Genomic DNA, 23898 nt, shown 5'->3' on the forward strand with positions numbered 1-23898 from the left:
ATACTGTATCCATAAATGTCCATGGAACAGTGTGTAATTAAATTATCCAACAAACTGTTCATTTTTGTATTTCCTGATCTTTTGCTAAGTGATGATATTATTCAAATATGTTCAAATGTAATTTGTATGAAAAGTATTTCTTAAACAAACTGTAGTAGAAATATACAGCCAGCTGTGGCTGGTAAGGGATAAAATCTGATGGTAATGTTTTTTATCTATGGCTGACAAAACCCTGTTTGTCCTATAACAGCCACCATAGCTGGAATAATACACTTAAATTGGGAGAAGTAAGAAAACAGAATTCAGCTGATTGCAACCTGCAATCTACTGACATCTAGTGGTGAAAAATTCTACATACTGAACCTTTAAGCTGTTTGTTTAATGTTGTGTTGAAAGTAACTGCTGTTACAAAGGAATTTTCCACTTTTGAGATAAACAAAGTATCTAAAAAGAAATAAAAATGATATCTATCCCCAGAAGTTAAGATATTGTGTTACAGTAGCCAAAACGAAGCTAATAAAATAGCTTCATATAAAATGTTATAAAATAATAAAAAGCTATTTTTGTAAAAAATAAAAGATTGCTCGAAATGGTACAAATAAAACATAACAAAAAGTAAAAATAAGTAACATTTTAAATAAGACAGATTCAATGCCTTTTCTTTTTGGTCATTCTTACACATGTATTCACATGAAACGAACATTTGCACCCAAGTCCAGCGAGACCTGAAAACCAAAAAGAGTGAAGACACAAAAGCAACAGAACAGAAAACACATTTACAGTCTTATTTAGTATACATAAGAAAATCTTTTATTATTATTATTATTATAAACAAGAAAATGTTCAGGCAGAGAGTGAACATTTCAGAGGCTCCAGAGCAGTGCCAGAGTTCAACAGTCTTACAACTTGCTGGAAAAAGTTCCCAGTTGTTCATGCACCGATTACTGCACTAGTTTTCACAGTGCATGTCAGTCTCATTGTTGGTGGTGATGCATCGCCATCCCAGCTTTCAGGTTTTTCCTGAGCAGTCATATGACAGCAGTAAAAGTAAAAAAAAGAGGAAAACTTCTAATAAATACGTTTAAAACGGAAAAAGAAAGAAAGAATAAAAACCTTGAATATGAATAAATGAACAAAACCAACAGTTTCGCCCGCACCCTGGACGGAAGTGACGCATTTGATCTTATTTTGAAACGTTTTCCCGGATGTGGCTGGTCAGCGGCGCTGCTAGCTTGCTGTCTGGTCCTATGTGTCCTGAATGAATGACATCATGCAGGCTGCTGTTTGCGTCGGGCTGCGAGCGGACTCCTTCAGACAGTAACGGGTCATCTGGGAGTGTCATCTGAAGGCAGCCGTTAAAGCTGCGCGCGGTAAGAGAGTTTAAATCCTTCCGCCGTGATTCAGCGATTGTTTCGGTCTCTGCTAACCCGCTTGGCTAGGCTAGGCTAGCAGCTGCAGCCAGGTAAAGCTAACGGTGCAGCTTTGTGATAACGACAGGTACCTGTTGTTCAGACTCGGGATCAAACAGACTCTGAGGGGGAACCGAGGGGGAAGTCCTCTCCGTTTGTGCTCAGCCGGTCCGAGCTCACTTAAAATCACATATTTTCGGTCTATATTAACTACAAACACAATAATCCTCCAAGGTAACAGAAACTTAACATTAGCCCAGGTGTACATGACTATGTATATGTGTTTAAAACCCCCAAAACAAAACAAATAAGCTGTGTAAAATGAGGCTTTCATCGCCCATAATAATCTTTTTTGTCTTTTTATTGTAAAAAAGAAATGCACTGCACATTTAAATAAATTAAATAACTGAATTGAAACGAGGATGTGATGTTGCACTGTGTCTTTGTGGATCTACAGAAACCATATGATAGACTGTCAAGTATGTGAAGGTGGTGCAGGATATGTATGAGGTGGGGTGTGTGAAGGGCTGACAGGTGGGTTTACATCAGGGGTCTGATCTGAGCCCCTTGTTGTCTGCAGTGGTGATGGACAGATGAGGTCAGGCAGGGTTATCTCTAGACACCCTAAAGGTTACCAAGTTTGTGTCTGCTGTAAAGTTGGACATTCTAACCTGGGAGTCTATGGAGTGGGTGTTTGAGCTAATGCAGCTTTTGTAGTCAGTAAATTAGGGTCTTCAGTCTTTCAGCACTAATCCCCTCCGTACTTCTCAGGTGTAAGGTGATGCAGCAGAAGTTGTGTTCCCGAGGTTCTGGATCCTTCCTTTTAGAGAGGAACGGCCAGGCCTGCGGCGCAATTGTGGACACTGTCACTCCCTGTGACCTCCCCTTCCGCTGTCCCCGCTGTGGCGAGCAAGAGCGTTTCCACAGTTTGGCTTCCCTCCGCGCTCACCTCGAGTACCGCCACTCGTATCGCTCACCAGACATGGTCACTGAAGGGTTCAGCATTACCGGGAAGCTCCCCGACCCGCTGACGGCAGCTATCCCGTGGCACGACATGAGCCTCCCGACGCGTAGGGGGCAGCAAAGTACAGGGAGGCCACCTCATGTCCGCTCTCTCAGCGACAGCAGAGACAGCGGATACCTCCACTCATATGGGTCTGCGAGGAGGCGCACCCAGAGCGTTGGGGTAGGGACGCAGGCGGAGGAGGAGGAGGACGAGGAAATCGATGTGGGGACAGAAGACGAAGATGTGGAAGAAGACGAGGAGGATGAGGACGATGAGGGTGAAGAGAGAAGTGGAAGCAGAAATGAGGAGGATTTGAAAACTTCCTCAAAAAAGTCAGACCATCACCACATCAACCACCATCACATACTGTTCCCCCCACTTGGCCCTCCACCGGACCCAGATCTGGACCTGGATCTGGATCTGACTGGTGGGTTTCTGGAGCAGAGTGTTGCAGTATCAGAATACATCTGTTTTTTGCAGTAACGTCTCGTCTTGTTTGCACCTACCAGAGCATAACTCCTACTCCGGTTTGGAGACGGCAGCAGCCTCGGCTGCAGTGCGGCAGCGGCTGGCCAGCATTCTGAGGGCGGCCGATAGCACCATGCAGCGCCGGCTGGCCAGGGTGAGCACCGAGCTGGCTCATACCGACACGGAGCTCCTGTGTGAGCGTGCTCACTCACAGCATCTGGCCCAGGAGAGGCAGGAAGTTGCAGACAAGGAGAGGTCGCTTAGCCGACAGGTGGATGTGGCTGTGATGGTTATTGCCGCGTTGAGGGAGCAGCTCAACGCCTCAGAGAATGAGCTGGAGCGGCGAGAGAGGTGAGGCGGGCAGGATCTCACTGATGTGGTCTGGAGCAGCGGTCCCCAACCCCCGGGCCACGGACCGGAGTCGTTTGGTACTGGGCCGCGAGAGTTGAGGTTCGGGGGTGAAATTTATGTTTTCAGGGATTTATTCTTTTGTTTGTTAAGAATAAATCTTCCTTTTTTTTGGTACCAGTACTGGTTTTATTTTGTTGTATTTATGCGCGACACCTTAAACGCCGGTCCGTTAAAATATTGTCGACCATAAAACGGTCCGTGGCGCAAAAAAGGTTGGGGACCGCTGGTCTGGAGGATGTGCCAGGTGGATGGTGCTGGACTCCAGGGTTGCTCCTTGTCTCTGATCCTGTTTATGATATTCATGGACAGGATCTGAAGGTGCAGCCCGTTATTTCCCTTTTGCCTCTCTTGCATAGCTGGGGGTGAATGGTATATTTAAGTTATGAATTGGGTGATTTTTGCTTTGCAGGGAAGTGTTAACCATCCAGAAGTTTCTGGAGGCGGCGGTTCGCCAGGAGACGTGCGGCAAAGTTCGAATCCAGCATTTCATCGAGAATCTGCTGAGACGTATCGCTCTGGCTGAGAGGCTGGTGGAGTATTACCAGGTCAACGGTAGTCCGCCACAGTGCAACCACTACAAGGTACTGTCTTTGGTTGTTTTTATTCATTCATTTATTTATTCTAGTTGTTTTGTAAGTCTTTGTGTTTCTTTATGTCATTTTATGTTTGTTTTTTCAGCTGCTTTTAAATAACTTTTACACTGACAGACTGAATTGATCCTGACTTTTCCAGTTATGATGTTTTACTGTGGTGGGTTATTGCTCTGATGAAGGCCTGATTCTTGTGATTTTTATGACCTCAGCAGCACCAGCAGAAAACTGATAACGGCCCTCACAGAATAACTAAGAGCAGGTGAGTCCATCGTTACTTTGAATAAACAGTATTAGCAAATTTTCAGACTGAAATCAAGGAGAAATATTAAAGTGTTAACTGGACACAAACAGGTTGAACCTTATACTTATATTATTAAATACTGCTAAAAAATGTAGGATTTAAAATCGTATTAAACTCTGGCCGCCCTTCTCTGAGCCTGGTTCTACTGGAGGTTTCTTCCTGTTAAAAAAGAGTTTTTCCTTCCCACTGTCACCAAGTGTTTTCTCATACAGGTTTGTCTGATTGTTGCGGTTTTCTCTGTATAATTACATCATAAAGTGCCCTCAGGTGACTGTTGTTGTGAATTTGTGCTATATAAATAAAGTAGATTTGAATCCATATTTGTTCCTCTGAAAGTGCAGCATTACAGCAGCTGTTTCCTTTTCCTCTTGGCTTTTTATTGCAAATCATTTGAATTTGAGCTGAGAGGGAGGAAAGTCGTCAATAACCGATGGGGTGTAGGTGTAAAAAGGTTTGTTGCTCAGCAGGAACTGGCCTCTGACAGAGCAGGTAATCTGCTGCTGTTGGTCTAAATCAAAGTCAAAATCATCCAGGAGCTTTCTCGTGTCATCTGTCGGGTTTCTCTGTGGTGTTCTCATGTTTAATTCATGGCTCGACATGGGATGCTTTGTGCTTTCGCTCAGTGACTGCAGAGGGATTACCACACTCTCTCTGTGTGCGCTCAGGTCAGATGCTGTTTATCTTCAAAGGTTCTTGTTGAACTTTGTTCGTCGTGTGAGACCAGCTGTTCGGTCCAGCGTGTCCGTAAAAACCGACTAATGTTGCACAGCAGGTTCTGTCTGTTTTTGCAGTTAGATGGAAGTTTGTCATTTTTGAAAGTTTTCATGTCTTACCTGATCGGGTTACTCTTGTGTCTTCGATGTAAAGTTGCTGAACATAAAAGGATGTTTGGTGCATTTTTCTTTCTTGTTTCGTGTCAAACTCATAAGGATTTGTTGAGCTTAAAGAGATCATCGGTGATGCAGGTGAAAAGGCAGCATTTGAGGTGCTGATGGTCTCCAGGCTGGACACCAACCAGGGACAGTTCTGGTTTATCATCAGTGTGACTGGCTACCCGCTCCTACTGTGTAAAATGTAATTGAGGCGTGAGTGTTTCCATCATATGAAGTTAAAATGACAGCTTCCTTCTCTTGTTTGTTTGTTCGTTCATGTCTGAGTTTCGTCTCCAGGTCAGCAGGAGGTCAGCTGTCCTCGTCTGGTCTCGCTGACAGCAGAACTCAGTCCTCGTCCCAGTTCGGCGGACGTCCTCCGTTCTCCAAACCAGGCGGAGACCGAGATCGGGAGCGGGAACACCGGGAGCGCCTAGCTCAGTCATCCCGGCTGTTCTGCCGGCCTGAACACAGAGACGACATCTGGAACCATCAGCGGCGCCGGTCCGCTGGGTACGAGGACTAGACCAGCAGAGAAAGACCAGAGGGAGGGGTGTCAGGGGGCAAGACTTTATCACACGGTGACTTCATTCCAGTACGTTAACCTATGGAAAAGTAGCTCCCATCAACATCAGACTTCTTTTACACCACTTCTCATCTTAAAGCTGGATTTGTTAGTCTGACTCCCAGGAGTCCAAAAGTTAAGTATTCAAATACTAAACAGTAATAAATTTGGCATGAATATTTTTGTCATTGCAAATTTAGACCAAATTTTCTAAAATGATTTTAAAAAGGATTTTTTGTATCTGGCAGATTATTTAAAAATATTTAATTATTTATACTTTAGTGCTTCTCCTCCTGAAAACTCCATAAATGACCCGTGGTCTCTAATAATAATGGAGGGAAAACTATATATAAAAGATGGACGTAGCTTCCAGGTCTGAGAAGTGGTGCCAGTGTGGAAGTGCCTTAAACCTGCATTCTTTCTAATGGCCAGCAGGGGGCGGAGTCTGATGACAAGAAGAAGGCTATGTCACCATTAAAGGTTCTGCTTACTTGGTTTTTGACCCAGTGCATCCAGCTTTTACATAAAATCTATTGGATAAAATAATTCTGAAGATAACAGATTATCATGGCTGCTTCCTCCGAACAGGGTTTACAACATAAAGCAATAACAAATATGACTCCATGAGCTCTTTGCATCAGACACATTCCACTTTTAATTGATTGCTGTAATTTTGGTACTTTTCCATAGATTATTAAACTGGAGTGGAAGTGTAAACTGTTACACTTGGTTCTTTTTCCTTTGGATGTATGACTGGGTAAACCTTCGATATTGAAACATAGAACTGAATTCTGTCTGTTAAGTATAATAGTTCATTTTATCTTCAGGTACAAAGGTGTGCTTTCTATTCGTCTGTTGATTTATGATTTAATGCCCGTCTGATCACAGAATTTGAATTTGACGCCTGATGACACGTCCTCTCCTCTGGTCAGACCTTCACATCCTGGCCTGGTTTGCTCGAAAACTCCTGATCAGTCAAGTTATCGTGTCTCTGCCTGTGCTTTCTAAGCCAAATCATCACCCGGGACCATCTCGATAGTTTAAGATTTGTTTAGTCTGTTATTGTTCAATCACATCTTAACAGCCCATCACGAGTGAAACTTTGGCTTTCTGCTGAAGGAGGAGGTACAAGGAGCTAAATTCTTACTATTCCAAGAGAAATCCTGGGTCCTTGCCTTTGCATGGTGCACCCAACTCTATTGTCTATCCTTTCTAGCATTGACTGTTTTGGGCTGTGCCCAACTGGTTCCATGTTTCAAGGCTGCTTCAAAGGTCTGGTTTAAATCCTTTTCCGCTCATAGTCTGGGCTATTCCTCTCCAAGGGAGGATCCTGGTATGTAAAGGGTTTGCATAGCCACAGTCCTTTTTCTTTGCTTGATGGAACCAAATTCAGTGCCATTGTAGTCGTGGCTATTTCAGGTGATACCCAACTGCAGCTCTTTCGGGCTCCACCCATCACCATTACCCCTGGTTTGGCTTTGATAGCTTCTGGGCAACGTTTATCACTTCTAGTTGTCAGTTTTTATTGAGGTTACTCAGAAAAGAAAACCAAACACACCCGGGACCTGTTCGCCTTGGAAAACTCTAGCAGGGTTTTTTTTCTCAAACAGTGATGTTCCCAGGATCACAGAGGCACACAGCCCTCTTCACCAGCATAATGAGGTGATTCTTCAGTGAACGTATCTGGGAAAATGTATATCTGAGAATCCCATTCCCGAGTAAAGTGATAATAAGACTGAGGGTGATGTGGTTGATTGCAGTAAGCTGTTGATGACCACCAGTTTAGTTTGTACAAAGAGGAATCGGCTGAGGTGGTTTGAGCAATTAGGATGGTCCTGTAACACAGGACCCACACACTCGACTGGGTTGTGCTTGAACTGTCCTTTATTGAGCATACAACGTCTTTCTTTCTGCGGTTTTTGGCACCAGCCTCGGACACGCTCTGAGTGAAGTTGATTTTCAGTAACGCCTCCTTGTCAGCACTGATTTGGTTTTTAAAGCACAGGCACAAGTTCGATGATGCCAGACCCGGGTCAAATCTGTTCAGCATGTAGCTGAGAGGAGTTTCCTTCGAAGATCGATCTGCTTTTGATGCATAGAGAGGAAAGATGACAACAGGTGATAAGTAAACATGGAGGAAACCGCTTCCTTCTACACTACTCAAATAAGGACGAAATGTTGCAGAAATGGGCGATGATATTTTAGCGGTGGGTTTGATGTGGTGCTGACACGCTGCCGCCACCATCTCGACTCCACCCCACTGGACTCTGGGTGTGGACACTTGTTGGAGTAAAATGATCTGTAGCTGCTCGGTTGCCTGTCTCTTATCATAACACCGAGGGCAGGGCAAAATGCGGGACCTCGATATCGTGTTCTGAGTCATTACTGCGACGTCTGTAGATGATGTCACATGTCCTAGACGATGACGCCCATTGCTAAGATGTTTTAACTTCACTTCTAAGGAGCTGTCATGCTATCCATCGGTGAGAAACTTACCGACCTGCTGCCAAAGCAGGATTTCATCAGTGGTGTGGCGGACTTAGAAAAACTAAAACAGCACAACTTTTTGGACGGTTTGTCCCATTTCAGACAATCTGAACTGAAAAAAGACCCGAAGGCTTGTTGGCGTAGCCGACGCCCTTTAGTGGAGACGATTGAAAATAGTCCCCAACAAGTGCAGATGCATTTGGAGAGGCTTGCTTTTTTGAATATAGCTGTCCAGGTACATGAAGGAGCGCTTTGGCCCAGGTCTGGAGGACGCCACACACTTAACGAATGTATGAGTTAATTTATAGCTCACAGTGAAGCGACGCCGTGCTTCAAGTCCCGACGTTTCGGGCTTTAGCTCGCGCTCCTTCACGTCTAAACGGGTGGAGATTCTCCAATCACACACGAATGACGTCGCGTCAGCGCTTTCATCCAAAGTGACTTAACAGTGCCGTGAATGCGTACAGTCCATTTGCAGTATTCTTAACGACTCACGACGGCTTGTTTAACAGAATCATTCCTCGATCCGTTTACATTTCTGCACTCATCTAATGTTAGAATGTAAATGTAAAAAAGGCAGTATTTGGTGTAAACTGTATCTTTGCTGTCGTCGGTTTAGGTTTTGTTGATGGTGTTGATATTTTATATACAGAGCTGTTACATGTCATCAAGTGGAGGTGGTGGTCCTACAGTACTATAACTTGACAGGACTTTTGTATGACTTGCAAATAGAAATCATTTTATGTCTAACAGGGTGCAGGTTCTGGAAACATTTCAGTATTTCCTAAATTATGTCATGCAAATTCGTCTTGGAAATATGTAATTATGGAAGCATATTACCCTGCTGCTGCTGAGGCGCTACAGCATGAAATCTGTATTATCTATTATTCTCTCTTTCTTTCCAGTTAGTCGGTGTGAATTTGACTTTCGATTGACCTTGTCAGATCTTCGAGAATTGAGCTTCCAGGCACCCTTTTTGAATTTCAGATTTACTAGAATATATTTAAAGCCAATTATATGTTTGTGTTTTCATTGGAATCAAACTGAGATGTGAGACGTTTGGTAGTAATGTAGAGTATATCTTTGATATTAATGTCCTGTGGCCAAAAATTGGATTCGTGTCCCTGAAACGGTATTCTTGAATTTCGCCGCTTGGAGAAACCTGATGCTGATAGGTTTGGATAAACTGACCACTGAGCACTGCTGTTGTTGACATAAAAACCCCGTCTCTTGATGGGCATTAAGCTTAGAATCGGGGAGTGATCCAAACCATCCAGCACCACACTAATGACTAACCTCATGCTGTGGACGGATCTTCTCAGATGTTCTCTCGGCTGAAGTTTGCCTCATTTTTTTAGCATCTTTTTCCTGCCGTAAGTTGCCATCTGTCTCTGGCCATCGGAGACCTTCATCATGAACAGTTCAACGTCATCCTCTGTCTGCCATCTGGTAATGTGTTCATATCCTGGTAGAAGCTTGCTGCATGGTGTCTGGCAGGTCTCTGGATATGAAACATAACGGTATTCTTGGGAGACATTACGGCTTTGTAGCTCATGATTTGCTGCTGTACGGTCATGTGACAGTCAATAAGTGGTTTTTCACTCCCGTTGGTAAACATTCAGTGGCTCTGTGCACGTGCGGTTCCTCCACCTACAAGTTGCTGAATTTCATGAAGTTTCTCGAGGTTTCTGGCGACTTCCTCTTCCTGTGTGGATGCCAGTTTACTCTGCCGGTCAGGGATGACGTACCAGCTTTAAGTTTTGGGTTTTTTTATTCAGACAACAGCAGATCTCTTGGAAGTGTGTGGGCGTTGGGTTCGACTCTGAACTGCTTCCTGTTTTGTATTTGGAAAATGGAAGAAGATGCATGAAGCAGCCCTACTACTACTACTACCACTACTACTACTACATATGTAGCTATTGTGTTACTGTGAAAGCATGCTTCATATGTAGCAAAAAAATCCTATAAAATACTGTTATCTTGAACTACCATGTGTACTTTTGTAGCAGAGCGAGGTCTATTTTAATGGTATTTGAAGGAGAGTTGCACTAAACCATCCAAGAGAGCTTCGCTTGGCACTGTTGGATGTCTTTCGATGGGAAGAGGGATGTATAACGGACAATCAGCAGGGTTCGTGCACAGGTTTGAAAGAGTTTTGAAATGTTTGGGGTGATCGATGTGCAAGAGGCGGTTCAAGTGTGCAAGAAAAGAAAAGTATTGTACCTGATGTATTGTTTGTTTGAATATGACTCTCTGCCTTTCTTGCAGTAAGGTGGTAGAGGTGACGTTAGCTTTTCTGTTTGCGTAAAACTTCTAGCAGCAGCGTTCTGTTTGATATTCTTGATTTCTCAACTTTTGTCCGTAGGGATTTCATTTGCATAAGTAATCTCTAGGTTTGTGCCTTCACTCAAGAACTCTGTACTCTGTAAAAAAACAAACTTAAAAAAAAAAACACTGTGCAAAAATGCAATACTGTGAAGATCTGGAACACTTTATGTTGAATCCCGTCGGTCGGTATGTGTGATAGCCATCGAAGATTAAAGAACAAATATGACGCCAAGACAAGATCTGCTGTTTTGTCTGTTTTTCTTTTATAAAAGATCATTCAACAGAAGTCTTAAAAAGGGGGTCAGTTTCATGCTTCATGTTCATGCTGTGCAAGTTTAATGAGTGATTAATGACATAATGAAGTTATTGCTACATTAGAAGTGATAATGATGAATGAGCCCCTCGATACGAGGAGACAACATTTCTAGAACATTTAAAAAAAGCAGCGAGGGGTGCATTACCAACCGCTGGCTGTTTGTGGTACGCCTGCAGGTTTATGACCTCCCACTGTGCAAGTTCTTCCTCACCAAACAAGCCTGTATGAGCCTCGCTTTGTCACGGCCATGATGTCGCAGAGATGTTGGAAGCATTAAATTGTCCAAAGTTTATTGCAAAACTAACCCATTAATATTAAGACGACTCGTGTCATGAAGCTCCTGAAACACAGATTTTGTGCTGATGTTAAAGCCGGAGGAGTTCTGCAGCTGCGGAGTTACTGAGTCAGCCAGGGTTGGTCACTTTTACGCACCTCAGCAATCGGTGACCTCACTCTGTAACTCTAGTCTGACACTTACTGGCTGAGCTGCTGTACTTCAGCTTTGCAACTGAACCACTTACAGCGTATCAGGGAGGAAATTCGTTGAGCTGACTTATTGCAGCTGTGGACCATGGTGCACCTGTGGCAATGGGACTGGGAACGCCTGCATTCAAAGATTATGAGGTGTGACCTAATAACAGTGTACCTGCGAAAAGAAGAGGTAAGTGCAAAGCTAGCATGGCCTACAGATCCCCAACATCCAGATGCACACATTCAGAATAAATTTCAAGCAAGCCTGAAAACGCTGGGAAAAGATGAAAACAAGCAGATTTGTGTGTTTTTGAATGTAACGTTTCCAACATGAAAGTCTTCTGACTGTTGGAAAACTTCTCCCAAGTCTCTGTTCGAGTTAACCAAAGTAACCGACCTGTAGTTATCCAACTCTTTTATGGTAGTACTCGTATCTGGCCACTTGGTGTCACTCTTCTCACATAAATACAGGTGTGGCACCTTCGCTACTTCTTTGGTTGCTATTCTTGCATTTCCCAGAATGCCTTCTGTGAATGTTCAGGCTGTTATCCTCGCAGTAGATGACGGGAGACGTTTCTAAAGCTCTGTCACGCCCGCTCATCGTTGCGTTACAGGTTATGTCCTGTAAACACCATAAATCATTACAAACTGCTTAGAAACAGGCGACTCATACGTGCAGCAGAGTCACAGAAATGAAACGAGAGAGTGGCGTAAAGTCTGTAAACAGGTTTAATGTCTTTACGGTGTTTTGTTAGGAATAAGTCAAGATTCCTTCATTAAAAACAAGCCCAGGGGTTCTGAACCTATGGCCCGAGGGCCAGAATTGGACCGCTAAGAGTCCAGCCCGGCCCACTGCGTGGCTCTGGAAGGGAGGGCACAGATTTTAAAATAAGTGGTAGTAAAATACTTTCAATATTTTCATTAAAGTTTTTAGGTAATGGATAAAAATTTAAATGATTGTAAAAAGTTCCTTCTTTTTTACTCTCTGAAAAAAAGTAATATTTTTCATAGAAAAGACTTTTTCCTTTGCTTTATTATTTAAGGAGAATCTGGGAATTTGAACCATTTTTCAGGAATTTTGCACATTTATTTTTTAACATTTAATCCAGAAACATCAGGCTGACAGATTTCATCCATTTACTGCAACAGTATTTCTTTATCATATCGAAGAACTGAGATGTATTGTTGGGATTTCACTTTTTTTTTCTTCTATCACGATATCTGAGACAGAAAAGTGGAGTTTAAGGTCAAATTGGGCTGAATGAGCCTCATCCGTGGTTTAGACATTTCAGTTTGTCAGTGTCTTGTCAGATTTATAGATCAGTGTAAATGAAGATCTGTTAGAGGGAGCTTCTTCCATATGATGGTGCTGACATGATGACTCCAGGAAATGTTTTTAACTTGAAAGAAATCCTTTTAAAAAAGATGAAACGGTAGAAGAAAAATCTGTTTATGAATTTCTGCAGGTATGAAGTGATAAATTGTAACTTTTTATATTCAGACATATTTTTGTTGTTCCTGTGATCGTGTGATGTGTGTGAACAGGGCATGGTGGGAACTTGCACAGTGGTCGGGATGGAAGAAACCAGCGGTTAGCCACAGCTCATTCCAACCCCCCTGGACTCTGGGGGGCTCGTCTGCCCGCCTCTCTGTCTGTGAGGACATATGAACATGATTAAGATGACAGCTCTGTTTCTTTTTTCATCTTTCTGATGATTGTTTCTCAAGTCCAAGATGTCCAAAGAAGCCGGAGGCAGAGCACAGAAATACTCTGTGAGGCTAAAACGCTGTCCTGTTTCTCACGTCCATCCAAAACTCTGAAAACAGACGGAATCGTAGTGAAGATGCTGGCTTCACGTGAGGGTGGACTGTGAACAACAGTAAACGTGATCGGTGTGCCGTGAGTAAAAGCATCGATGCGTGGGCCCGAAACATGAAGCTTCATAAACTGTAGTTCCTCTAGTGTCCACATGAGGCTCCAAAAAGCGAGCCAGTCCCCCAGCTACAGTAACTGGACCTCTGGTCTGTACTTTTGGAGACTTTTAATCCAGTACTTCGGTTTTCCGTGTGCTTTACTGCATTAACAGAAACCTGTGCTCTAGTTTGAGATTTAAGGATTTTCTTTGCCTGATTAATAGTCCAATTAGGGGAGGCTGAGCAAATCATCTAATTGGAAGGTTGCAGGTTCAATTCCTGGCTGCTTTGGTCTAAGTTTCCTTAGGCAGTATACCAAACCCAGAGTTGTTCCTGATGCACTCATTGGAGCATCAGTGTTATAACTAATTCATCACTCTGCATTTAAAAAAAATTAAGTTCCCTAATAGAATATCCGACATGTCCAAATTCAATTACGCTGAGTTTAAAAATGCCAGTAAATGTATTCAGTCGTGTAAACGGTCCATCAGCGTGTATTGTGTATTGTTATAGTTTGCATAGTTTCATAGTCACTGCAGCAGGACATATTTTAGGCTTCTGAGCTGTCAGCGAACAGTTTCCACTCATCTGCATCACTCTCACAGCCCAGCGCACCCCAAAGACCTTCAACAACAACAACACACACAAGGTCATCGTGCATTTCAAACACTGGATTAAGATCGGTCTTGTGATGCCTGTAAAAAGCAAATTTGGCTCCTGGAGGCAGGAGGTTACTCTCACTGAGCCGACAGCTGCTTCCTCTGGCAGATCTCATACTCAGTCATTTAACTCTGGCTAAGTGAGTAACTGATGAGCTCCAAGGGGATGGATCTTCAAAGTCTTCATCACCAGAATAATGTGCATCTGGAGGCAAAACATGACCATCAAGTTATCCACACACGCCCAACACACTGAATCAGGTGTCATAGGTCGTCTTGGTTTTCTGGTTTCAAACCAAAATAAGTGAAGCATTCGCAGATGAAAGCTTCGCGATCGTGTTTACTTGTGTCACATCTGCAACGGGTGTTATTTATGACATCAGCGACCCCAAATTAGATTTACAGCAAATATAATCACTTAAAAATCAGAAAACACAGAACTGGAGAGGACAAAACACTAACGGTGAGACTCAAAGAACTGGAGAAAGTGTTTATGTCCACGTTTTATAAACCATATATGATCCAACAGCTGCTGAAGTAAACCATCTGTTATGGCCAGGATGGCCGGTGTGTTTAAGGTGTGGACCCAAAATCAGACACACAAAGGACAGGACGAAAGTTAAAAAGCGAGCCATTTATTCAGGCTCATGAGAAACACAAAAAGCAAAGGTGAACTATAACAAGAACTCGGATAAGCAAACGATGACATGAACCTGAACCGAAGCTTGAAAATAATCCTGCGAATTGAAGAACACGATGCTGAACAGAGGAAGACAGAAGACGATACACAGGAGGGCAATGAGGGAAGTGAGAACACCTGAAGAAACACAGCTGACACAAATGAACCTGAACAGCAGGGAACACTGAACATGGAACAGCAGACCCTTCAAAGTAAAACAGGAAACTTAAAAGAATGTGGACAAGACAACATGTAAGACTGCACAGAGGACAGGAAACGACTCAGGAGACAGAAAAAACATAAACTAGACCAAAACTCAACTAAAACAAAGTAATAATAACAAAAATGTAACATTTTCTTAATGTTTAATAAGCAGAGAGAATTCAGAATTCGCAGCCCCCTGACAGCATCTGATGGTGTGAAGACAGTTTGACATAAATCAGTGCAGAGCTCACAATTTGATTAAGCAGCCACTTCAAAGTTGAATAAAGATGTATATTGACAGAGTCACTATTCTGTCACTTTGCTTAATAAATAGTAAATACTTGGATCATCGTGTCCACCACATGTCTGTTTTCCTCCCATCTGAACAGAAATTCTTCACATGAAGCATTTGTTTCTATTTCTGCTTCTTCTCCTGGTTTTTGACCTACATCAGCACCATCTGCGTGTTGGGAAAAACCATCCGGCTGTCGATCCTGAGGCCACGGCAGAATGTTAAATGTCTTGTTATGTTATGGTTCCTAACTGCGCTCCAGCCTGTCAGTAAATACTGCAGGCTGGTGTTGATCTTTCATGGAGAGAGTAAACACAATAACACGGCACTTTGACGTCACCGCGGAGGCTCGCACGGCCCTCTCAGTCCTCTGCGCTCCGCCGTGAAATCGTGGCTTTGACGTAGAGAAAAAGGACGCCGTGTGAAGCGGCCGGTCGGCGTATCGCCGGAGGCATCTACAGATTGTAACCGTGGCGCCTGGGCCGTGTGGGCTGCAGATAACAGGTTTCTGGGAGCACAGACACACAGCACAGTTGTTGTTGTTGCTCTGATACAAAGGAGACATGCGTGAGGCTGACTTCAGAGGCAGCATTCATAATACAGCCTCTGACCGACGGTGTCACTTCCCAGCATTTAGGAATCAGTCTGAATTATACGTCTCAGTACTTTAATACTACCTGTAAACGAAAGCTTTGTGTTTTTTGATTGAGTGTTTTAAATAAGTTCTTTTAAGCTATTTAAAAGGAGGTAATGTTGTACTTTTTCAGATCTTTGGAGCATTTTAAAAGAAAAGTGATGAATACTAGACCTTATTTTTATTATTTCAAAAGAAATAAACAGTACTATTAAGTGTTGTAGCTTTGTGTGTTCATACTTGGTGCAGGTAACGCTGATTCTGACGGAAAGGTGTCAGTATACACAGATCATTACAGTTCATGGTGTTTGAACTGCACCACCAATGAGCCCCTTAGCATCCAAACTGGACCCCAGAAGTAGTGTGATACTTTGGGCCATGTCCTGCTGGGAAACCTTGGGTCCTGCCATCCATGTGGATGTTTTCTAACGTGCAGCACCAACCTGAGCATCGTTCCAGACCATGTGGTCTTTCACGCGAGGTGCTCTTGATGTTTTTCAGTGCTTAAAAAACAGATTCAGGAATCTCACTAAGTCTGAGCTTCAGCACGATGATCTATGATCTATTAGTCTGAATAAACTGCATCAGGTTAACATGTGTGATGTAGAGGAACAGAAACAGGCTTTGGTGCCTCAGATCTTTGATCTGTTTTCTGAGAAATCGCCAGATAAAACTTCAAGAATTACATTTTATTACCATGTGGGGTAGGTGGCTGCTCAGAACACGTTCGAGCATGTGAAAGGTCTCCTTTTCACCAACATTTGGTGCCAGGTTTCCAGCCAACACTCTGAGTGTAGCTTTTTTTAGCACTTGCAACTGTAGCTAATGGTTGTGAAGTGGACAAACATCATTGATGTTCGCTACATAGTCGACACCGTTAAAAGAAAAATGATTTTGTGTGTGTATATCCTCTGCAGGAACGTTTTAACAACATAAGCTGACCCACCATAAAGACAATGACCATCCAAAAATGGGCCGAAGCACAAAATAAGGCAGAAACGAGTCCATGCGAATCCTCCAGACAGAAATAACATGAAACTTCATCAGGTCCAGATCCCGAGAGTCTAAGGAGAAGTCATGAAAAACTGATATGAACCTAAAAGGACAGTAATGTTAATATTATTACATATATCACCCCCAAAATAGAAAGGTCCATCAAGATAGTTTGTTTCTGGGCTAAATACCACCATCATTTACTTACAGAGTGAATCCCAGAGTCATGTGCATGTGAAGGTTCTCTGTGGGATTCTTTTGCCTTCAGATCCAGCTTCCTGTCTATACCCTGTGGACCAAAGTCTGTCAGAAAACACATTTGGATCCACTCAAGCTGAAGTGTCTGAGGAACAACGGCACGCAAACCTAAACTTAGCTCCGTTTGGGCTCCTTTAGAAATGCAGATTCCCGATCAGAGCGCAGCACACATCCTGAAAGGGCAAAGTAGTTGTCATCCCGAGAGCGACATTTATACGATACCCCCGGGACGACAGCTCCCTCAGCCAGTTAGTCTTGGAAATGTCACACAGAGCTCTGCTGCCAATGCTGGCAAAAGTTAAAAAGAGAAATTGTTACGCAAAGCTCAAATTCCAATTTCAAGGAGCTCCGTGTTACCTCGGAAAAGCATGAAGGGAACTGTAGAGCTGCTCTGTGTGCGAGCTAGCATCACGCTAATTATCACTATAATAATACAAATAATAAAAAGTATAACGACTGCACAGCTGAGCTGAATGTAACTAAAAATACAGTAAATTACAGTCAATACACATCTATTGGTCAGTTATGCTAATTACAAACATGCAGTAAACTGACTGATGTGTTCATGAAGTGACGTCGAAGCACAAAAACTTTGTAAATGTCAGAGACACATCAGCTGAATTCAGTTTTGTTCATACAGCTCCAAATCATCACAACACTCGCCTCAAGGTGCTTTATGTTGTAAGTAGCGCTGTCAGCGTTAATGTTGGCGATCAGTGTTACCTTGCTAACGGAGATTTACCGCGTTAATGCGGTAATGACGTTAACGTCATTTTAACGAGATTAACATTGACAGCACCAAGTGTAAGGTAGACCCTACAGTAATACATGCAGAGAAAAACCCAACAATCATATGACCCCCTATGAGCAGCACTTTGGTGACAGTGGGAAGGAAAAACTCCCTTTTAACAGGAAGAAACCTCCAGCAGAACCAGGCTCAGGGAGGGGCGGGGCCATGTGCTGCGATTGGTTGGGGTGAGAGAAGGAAGCTGCAGAGAAAAAAAATGGAAACATATTGGATTTTTTTTTAATGTGAAATTTGTCTTAGAAAACATTTTCATAAGATATCCACCTGTGAAATTACCAACACTCACACACACACTCGCACACACGCGCACGCACACACGCGCACGCACACACACACACACGCACACACACGCGCACGCACACACACACACACACACACTCACACACACACACACGCACACACACAGATACTAAAAGCACAAATAACTTTGATCTTCAGTTTTATTTATGCAGCATGGATTCACAACAGTCCCTTCAAAGTGCTTTTCGTTGTGAGTTTCAGTGTCAGGGATAGATGCAAAATAAAGACACAGAAACTAAAAAAACACAAACAAATAAAAACTGATTCGAACAATAAAAGGGACAATAATAACTTCCATGGAAAAACCAAACAAACAATTTAATAATTTAAAAAATGACCACAAAGAGGCAGGAAACAAAAACACGAAGCATGTTTTTGTCATGAGTCGTGTTTGTTTGTTTTTGTTTATTTGTTTAGAGGGGTTGGGGGATTCTCCTGAATCGTCTTCACTTCTTCTGAGTTGGGATTTTATTGTGTCTTAGTGTCTGAAGCTGTCATCAACCGCTGTGTGGAAAATGACGTTTTGCAGTTATGAATCCAGGACTCTCGAGACTAAAATAAATAATTTTATTTTCATGTTTCTCTCTTCTTTGACTTTCCGATAATTATTCTTTCGACTGCTCCGTTTCGCTGTCTCCACATTAGACCGTCTGCTTCCAGTTCCCTCTACCTCAGCATCCTCCTCTGTCACACCAACCCTCTGCATGTCCTCCTGCATTCCATCCATCAATCTTCTCCGAGGTCTTCCTTTCTTCCCTCCTGCCTGAGAGCTCCAGTGTATCCGCCCTCCCTCCTCTGCACAGGTCCAAACCATCTCAGCCTCGTCTCCTCAGCTTTATCTCCATTTTATCAGAATAAAATGGAGATAAAGTTTTTGTTGGACTTTGTGAGATTTCGAGGATGAACTCAGCCACCCGCGTCCTGCACAATCCAAAATACTGTATTTTAAAAATTTGCCCCAAACTTCGAGCTCACTGACATCCTGAAAATAGTTCACAAACTAGTTTGAGACTAAAGTTTGATCACAAATTTCTACATTTGAAGGACAAGGTCTGCGCATACAGAGAGGAGCCCCGCCCACACCTCGGACACTCGCACCACTTGTCTGTTTTGCTAACAGACTCGTCAGACGCTGCAAACTGGTTCTGAGACAGGTGAGAATTTGGCCTGCAGGAGCTCTCAGCGCCCTTCAGGACTCTTGTGCACACTGACTGGGACATGTTTAGGGAGGCTGCAACAAATGTTGACCGCACCAACTTAGTACACATCTGTGACCACGCATCCCTACCAGATGCGCTGAACGCACGGTTTGATGCTCAGAATGATGTGTTGCTACGTTCTACAGTTGGACTATCCAGAGCGTCCTGAGCAGCTGCATCCCTGTCTGGTATGGTAACTGCACTGTATCGGATTGCAAGACCTGATAGTGAGAGCAGCTGAGAAGATCATTGGAGCCTCTCTTCCCTCCATAACAGACAGCTATCGCACCCGCTCCATCCGCAAAGCCACCAGCATTGTGGAGGACCCCACACACCCCTCACACACACTCTTCACCCTGCTGCCTTCTGGCAAGAAGTACCAGAGCATCCAGGTGCTCACTGCCCGACTGAGGAACAGTTTCTTCCCCCAAGCCGTCAGACTCCTGAACACTCAGTGACACACACAGCTGCATACACATCACTGCCGAGCACTTATCTGCAGTATCACACACACACACACTTTATGTATTTCTGTGTTGATCGTCTGTTATGTCATATGCAGCACCAGGGTCTCAGAGGAACGCTGTCTCGTTTCACTCTGCACTGTCCCACTGCACATGGCTGAAAGGACAATAAAAGCCACTTGACTTGAGTTGACAATTTGTGATTGGATGTGCAGATATAGTAGCAAAAAATAATCTTGGATTGTAGACTAAAGTAAATGTGATCTTGGAAGATATCGAGTTAATGCAGTGCATCATGGGAGGATCTTCAGTGTCCAGGAGCAGAATGAAGCTGTGAACTGGTGCAGTAAGCACAGGACAGCAAACCTCAAAAGAGTCTGCAGTCTACACACAACATGCACAGCCTCTGCTGTTTACTGTCCTGTTATAAATATACAAGGCTGGCCGTGTGTGTGTGTTTGTGTGTGTGTGCTGGCTGCACAGCGGCCGCCTGTTGCAGAATAATTTAAACTGTTTATTTGATTTGGAGGACAGCCTACGCGGGGCTTCCACAATCTGGCTCTCCATCAGGGCTAAAAGCGTCCGAGCTCTGCATCACGCCGTCTATTTTCAGCAGGCCTTCGCTTCCTGCTAATAAAAACAGCACGTCGCTTCAGGAGAACTGTGGCGTCACACGCTGACCGCACACATGCTCGGCAGTATTTCTGGTGTGGAAGCGAGGCCTCTGTGTCACATTGTGAGTGGGTGGGTGTCAGGAGAAGTTTTTACAGACTGAAGGGAAGTGAGGAGGTGATCTGTGTGGGAGCGGGTGACATCTCCAGGGTGGAGGGAGATCTCTGTGACTAGTTCGCTCACAGCCCGAGTGCACACTACAGTATTACTGAGGTGTTAAAGAGTCAGCATGATGGTGGCTCCAGATCCTGTCCACATTATGTCATCAATGATCTGATTACAACTGGAAAACTCTACAAAAGTCACTGCGAAACTCGACTGATGCACTCTGCAAAGGTTTAATGGAAACAGCTGATACAGGACCCACCAAAAAAGCCTAAATGACTACAATTTTTTATTTTTATTTTTATTTTTATTCCTATTTATTATATTTATCCCCTGCGTATATTTTATTTATATTGTCTCTGTATTTATATATATGTGTGTGTGTATAACTCTGTAACTTCTGTCGGTGCTGTGCTTTTTTGGAAATCGAATTTCCCAGAGGAACCCACCCGAGGGATTAATAAAGTTCTATCTAATCTAATCTAATCTAATCTAAAAAGGTTCACAAAGTAATGAAAAATGGCCCTAAAAAGACACAAAATAATGCATGTAAAATTAAAATATGGTACAAAATTACCACAAAAGGGTCCACATCAACTCAGAATGAGCACAACAGACCCCCAAAATAAGAAACGTGCAAAATTATGACAAAAAAGATGGAAAGTAACAGAAATAAATTCTCCCAAAGAGCCAGCATCTCATCCAAAACCCCACAACAACATCAAAATAGAAAAACCCACAAAAGATTGTCAGAAATATCTACAGTAATGCAGTAAAGTACAAAGAGACGCCAAAGAAGATCAAATGCTCACAAATAGGTGAAAAACAAAACTCCCCAAAAAACTACAAAATGCTGCAAATTCCGTGCAAACAGCATCGAAACACAAACACACCAAAAAAATTAAAATGAACACAATATAATTCAAAACAATCTCAAAATTGTGAGAAAAGGTAACAAATGTCTCAAAACTGCCACACAACAAAACACAGTGGCCGTAAAATAATAACACAACCACAGAGAAACTCCCAAATATACAAAATGACCTAAAAACAAACTCCAACAAACACAAAGTGTTTGTTTAGCTTGGCACAAACTGCACGTATGGGCATTTAAGTGAACGCACAGCAAACAGCATGCCTGGTGTTTGTGAACTTTACGAATCCTTTTAGAGCATCGAAACATGCAGTTTGGTTTGTGTCAGCTTGTTTTTCAGATTTACAGTCCTGGATGAACCTCTGTAAACTCTCCATTTCAACCCTAAATCTGTAAAACTGTACCTGACATATTTAAAACAGGTACAAATCAGTTGGCTGTGGACTGTGAGCACCCTAACAGGATAACACATCCTGAGGAGGATCGCCCACATCCTGTTTCTCTCTGGTTTGATGTCAGCAGTGAACACAAATCAGCCAAACGAATGCCTTTATCAGGGTGAATTTCCATAAAGTAGGCTGTGTGTGTGTGGGTGGGTGTTTCCCAGCAGAAAGATGCCCAAATGGGCTGCCTACGTCTTTATCATGAAATGCCAAACTCAGCTAGTGAGTCACGCTTACAGATGAGTCACTGTTAGAGTTTCAGGACTAAAGTGTGTTTTTTACCCACAAAGATGTTATAATTTCATTAAAGTGTCCTCTTCCGTTTGGAGCAGAGTGACGGACCCCAAACAGCTGAAGAGCTTTATCCCAAAATATGATGAATACAGCTGACACCCTCTCGTGAGTGGGGTTATTATAGAGGTCCAGCGATCCTGCAGTGACAAAAAGGGGACGAGACAGCCGCAAACTCCAAACGGCCAAAGGTGGAGGGAAATGACCGTAAAGACACAAATCAGACAGGAAACACCTTTAAAATCACAAAAAAGACATAGAATGATTAAAAATGACCAGACATGATGCCGTGTGACTACTATTAACATAAAAATACTTCAAATGTCTACAGAAAGGCAAAAATGTCCACAAAGCCCACAATCATGCAAAATGCCTGCAGGGGAACACTAAAGAACTCAGGAAAAATGCAAAAATGATCACAAAAGGGACCAAAAAGTCACAAAAAGGCATAAAGGGACCCCAAAGCACCAAAAACAGACGGAAAATGAACACAAAACAAGCAGAACACAACTTCAAATGACAGAAAAGATGTAAAACAATTACAGAAGCACAAAAAACTACAACATATCACATATAACACCAAAATGTGCAAAAATGACCCAACAAACACAAAATGTTGCAAAATGAGTGAAAAGAGGCACAAATGAACTACAAACCTTATGAAAAATGCACCAAACACTCAATGTAGACACAAAACAACCAGGTTTCAACTTTAATGTGTTCCATAAAAGCTGAAAACGGTGTAGCAGCAACACAGTCCCAGATCCTGATGCTACCACCACCATGCTCGGTGCTGTGTTCTCACCGTCCCTCCCTCAAACATGCCTCTTGTCCTTGTGGCCAAACAGCTCAGTCTTCGTCTTTTTGGCTCATCCATTTGGGCAGCTGTGAATTCCAGCTGAGCTTGAAGGTGTTGATTTTGGTGCCGGGGCTCCTTCCTGTCCATGATGTTGTAAAATGAGCTTCACTGTGGCGGGCTTCAGCCTTGGCTGTTCCAGGTTGTTCCTGGAGATCCTAACCCACTTCCTTCCTTCCAGAGCTCGGTGGTGACACATCTAAAGAACTTAGACTTCGGTACGACTGCGTGATGTGACGATCTCTAAAATCTGCAGCTGTTTAGAAGAAGAGAGAACTTCCCAGCTTGTTGTTCTGAGTATGATGAGCTGTCTCGTTTATCATGTTTCTTTTTCTCTTTTTTGAGGATATGTGGTCCCTTTTGCCATTTCACTATTTTTATTATATTATTGGCCATCTGTCTCTTTGACACTGTGAATATTTAATGTTTGTTAAGTTCATGAAGAAGTGCGTCAGCCTCAAAATGTCTTGGGGGAAGGATGACGCCGGAGCATTTTGCAGTTTTTAAGCTCTGCCTGTATTGGTTTATCTCACGTTTTTGACATGTTTTTGTGTTTTATGTTTACTTCATGCTGCGTCTGCTGCCAAGAACTGATGGAAAATAGCTGATAGCTTAATCGGGTCATGAGATCAATGTTTTTGTGCTGCTCCCTGATAAAGACAGGCTGAAACGAGGCTAATGTGGTTGTAAATGGCGTTTCTGTTGATAATAACCTGAAGGCTGAGGGTTCAAATCCAGCTGGAGCGGTGAATTATTATAAGTAAAAGCATATATGACACTTATGTCCACATTAATCACCAGAACGCTGCTTTTTGACATCTTTAATAAACAAGATGTGATAAATGTGAAACTCGAGGCCGTCCGAGTGTAAAGTGCCACATTAATGCTCCCACGGTGAACCGTGGAGTGTTTTCTTTGGAATAAAGCGTTCCAGGAAACGAGGCTTCATCTTTCAGACTAATATGCTTCAGACAGTTGATGCACTCTATATTTATCCCGATGTTGGCCCGCTGCTGGGTTACTCCTGTC

The 23898-nt window shown here is 43.1% G+C and overlaps 1 protein-coding gene across 3 annotated transcripts; it reads left to right on the forward strand.

The window, feature by feature from the left end:
• Positions 1–953: 953 nt before the first annotated feature.
• Positions 954–10672, forward strand: znf365 (zinc finger protein 365). Of its 3 annotated transcripts, none has more exons than XM_085476940.1 (6): positions 954–1370; positions 2181–2842; positions 2925–3234; positions 3704–3875; positions 4100–4146; positions 5358–10672. In XM_085476940.1, the coding sequence occupies exons 2-6, from the start codon at positions 2191–2193 to the stop codon at positions 5581–5583; spliced, it is 1407 nt and encodes a 468-aa protein (XP_085333066.1). In that variant the 5' UTR covers positions 954–1370; positions 2181–2190; the 3' UTR covers positions 5584–10672. The 3 variants fall into 3 exon arrangements, with proteins under 3 accessions (XP_085333066.1, XP_085333064.1, XP_085333065.1); XM_085476938.1 differs by having other exon boundaries at positions 955–1370; positions 4097–4146; XM_085476939.1 differs by lacking the exon at positions 954–1370 and adding an exon at positions 1386–1462 and having other exon boundaries at positions 4097–4146.
• Positions 10673–23898: the final 13226 nt, after the last annotated feature.

The sequence above is a fragment of the Copadichromis virginalis genome, linkage group LG13, assembly GCF_057382275.1.
Source record: "Copadichromis virginalis isolate Kocher_CV1m ecotype Utaka linkage group LG13, C_Virginalis_male_GT1.1, whole genome shotgun sequence".
Classification (NCBI taxonomy): Eukaryota; Metazoa; Chordata; class Actinopteri; order Cichliformes; family Cichlidae; genus Copadichromis; species Copadichromis virginalis.

Excerpts from the sequence above, each read along its gene's own strand:
- znf365 (XM_085476938.1), top strand. The coding sequence starts at position 2,191 with ATGCAGCAGAAGTTGTGTTCCCGAGGTTCTGGATCCTTCCTTTTAGAG. Across the intron at positions 2,843-2,924 it reads CCTGGATCTGGATCTGACTG|AGCATAACTCCTACTCCGGT; the intron begins GTGGGTTTCTGG and ends TGCACCTACCAG. Across the intron at positions 3,235-3,703 it reads GAGCTGGAGCGGCGAGAGAG|GGAAGTGTTAACCATCCAGA; the intron begins GTGAGGCGGGCA and ends TTTGCTTTGCAG.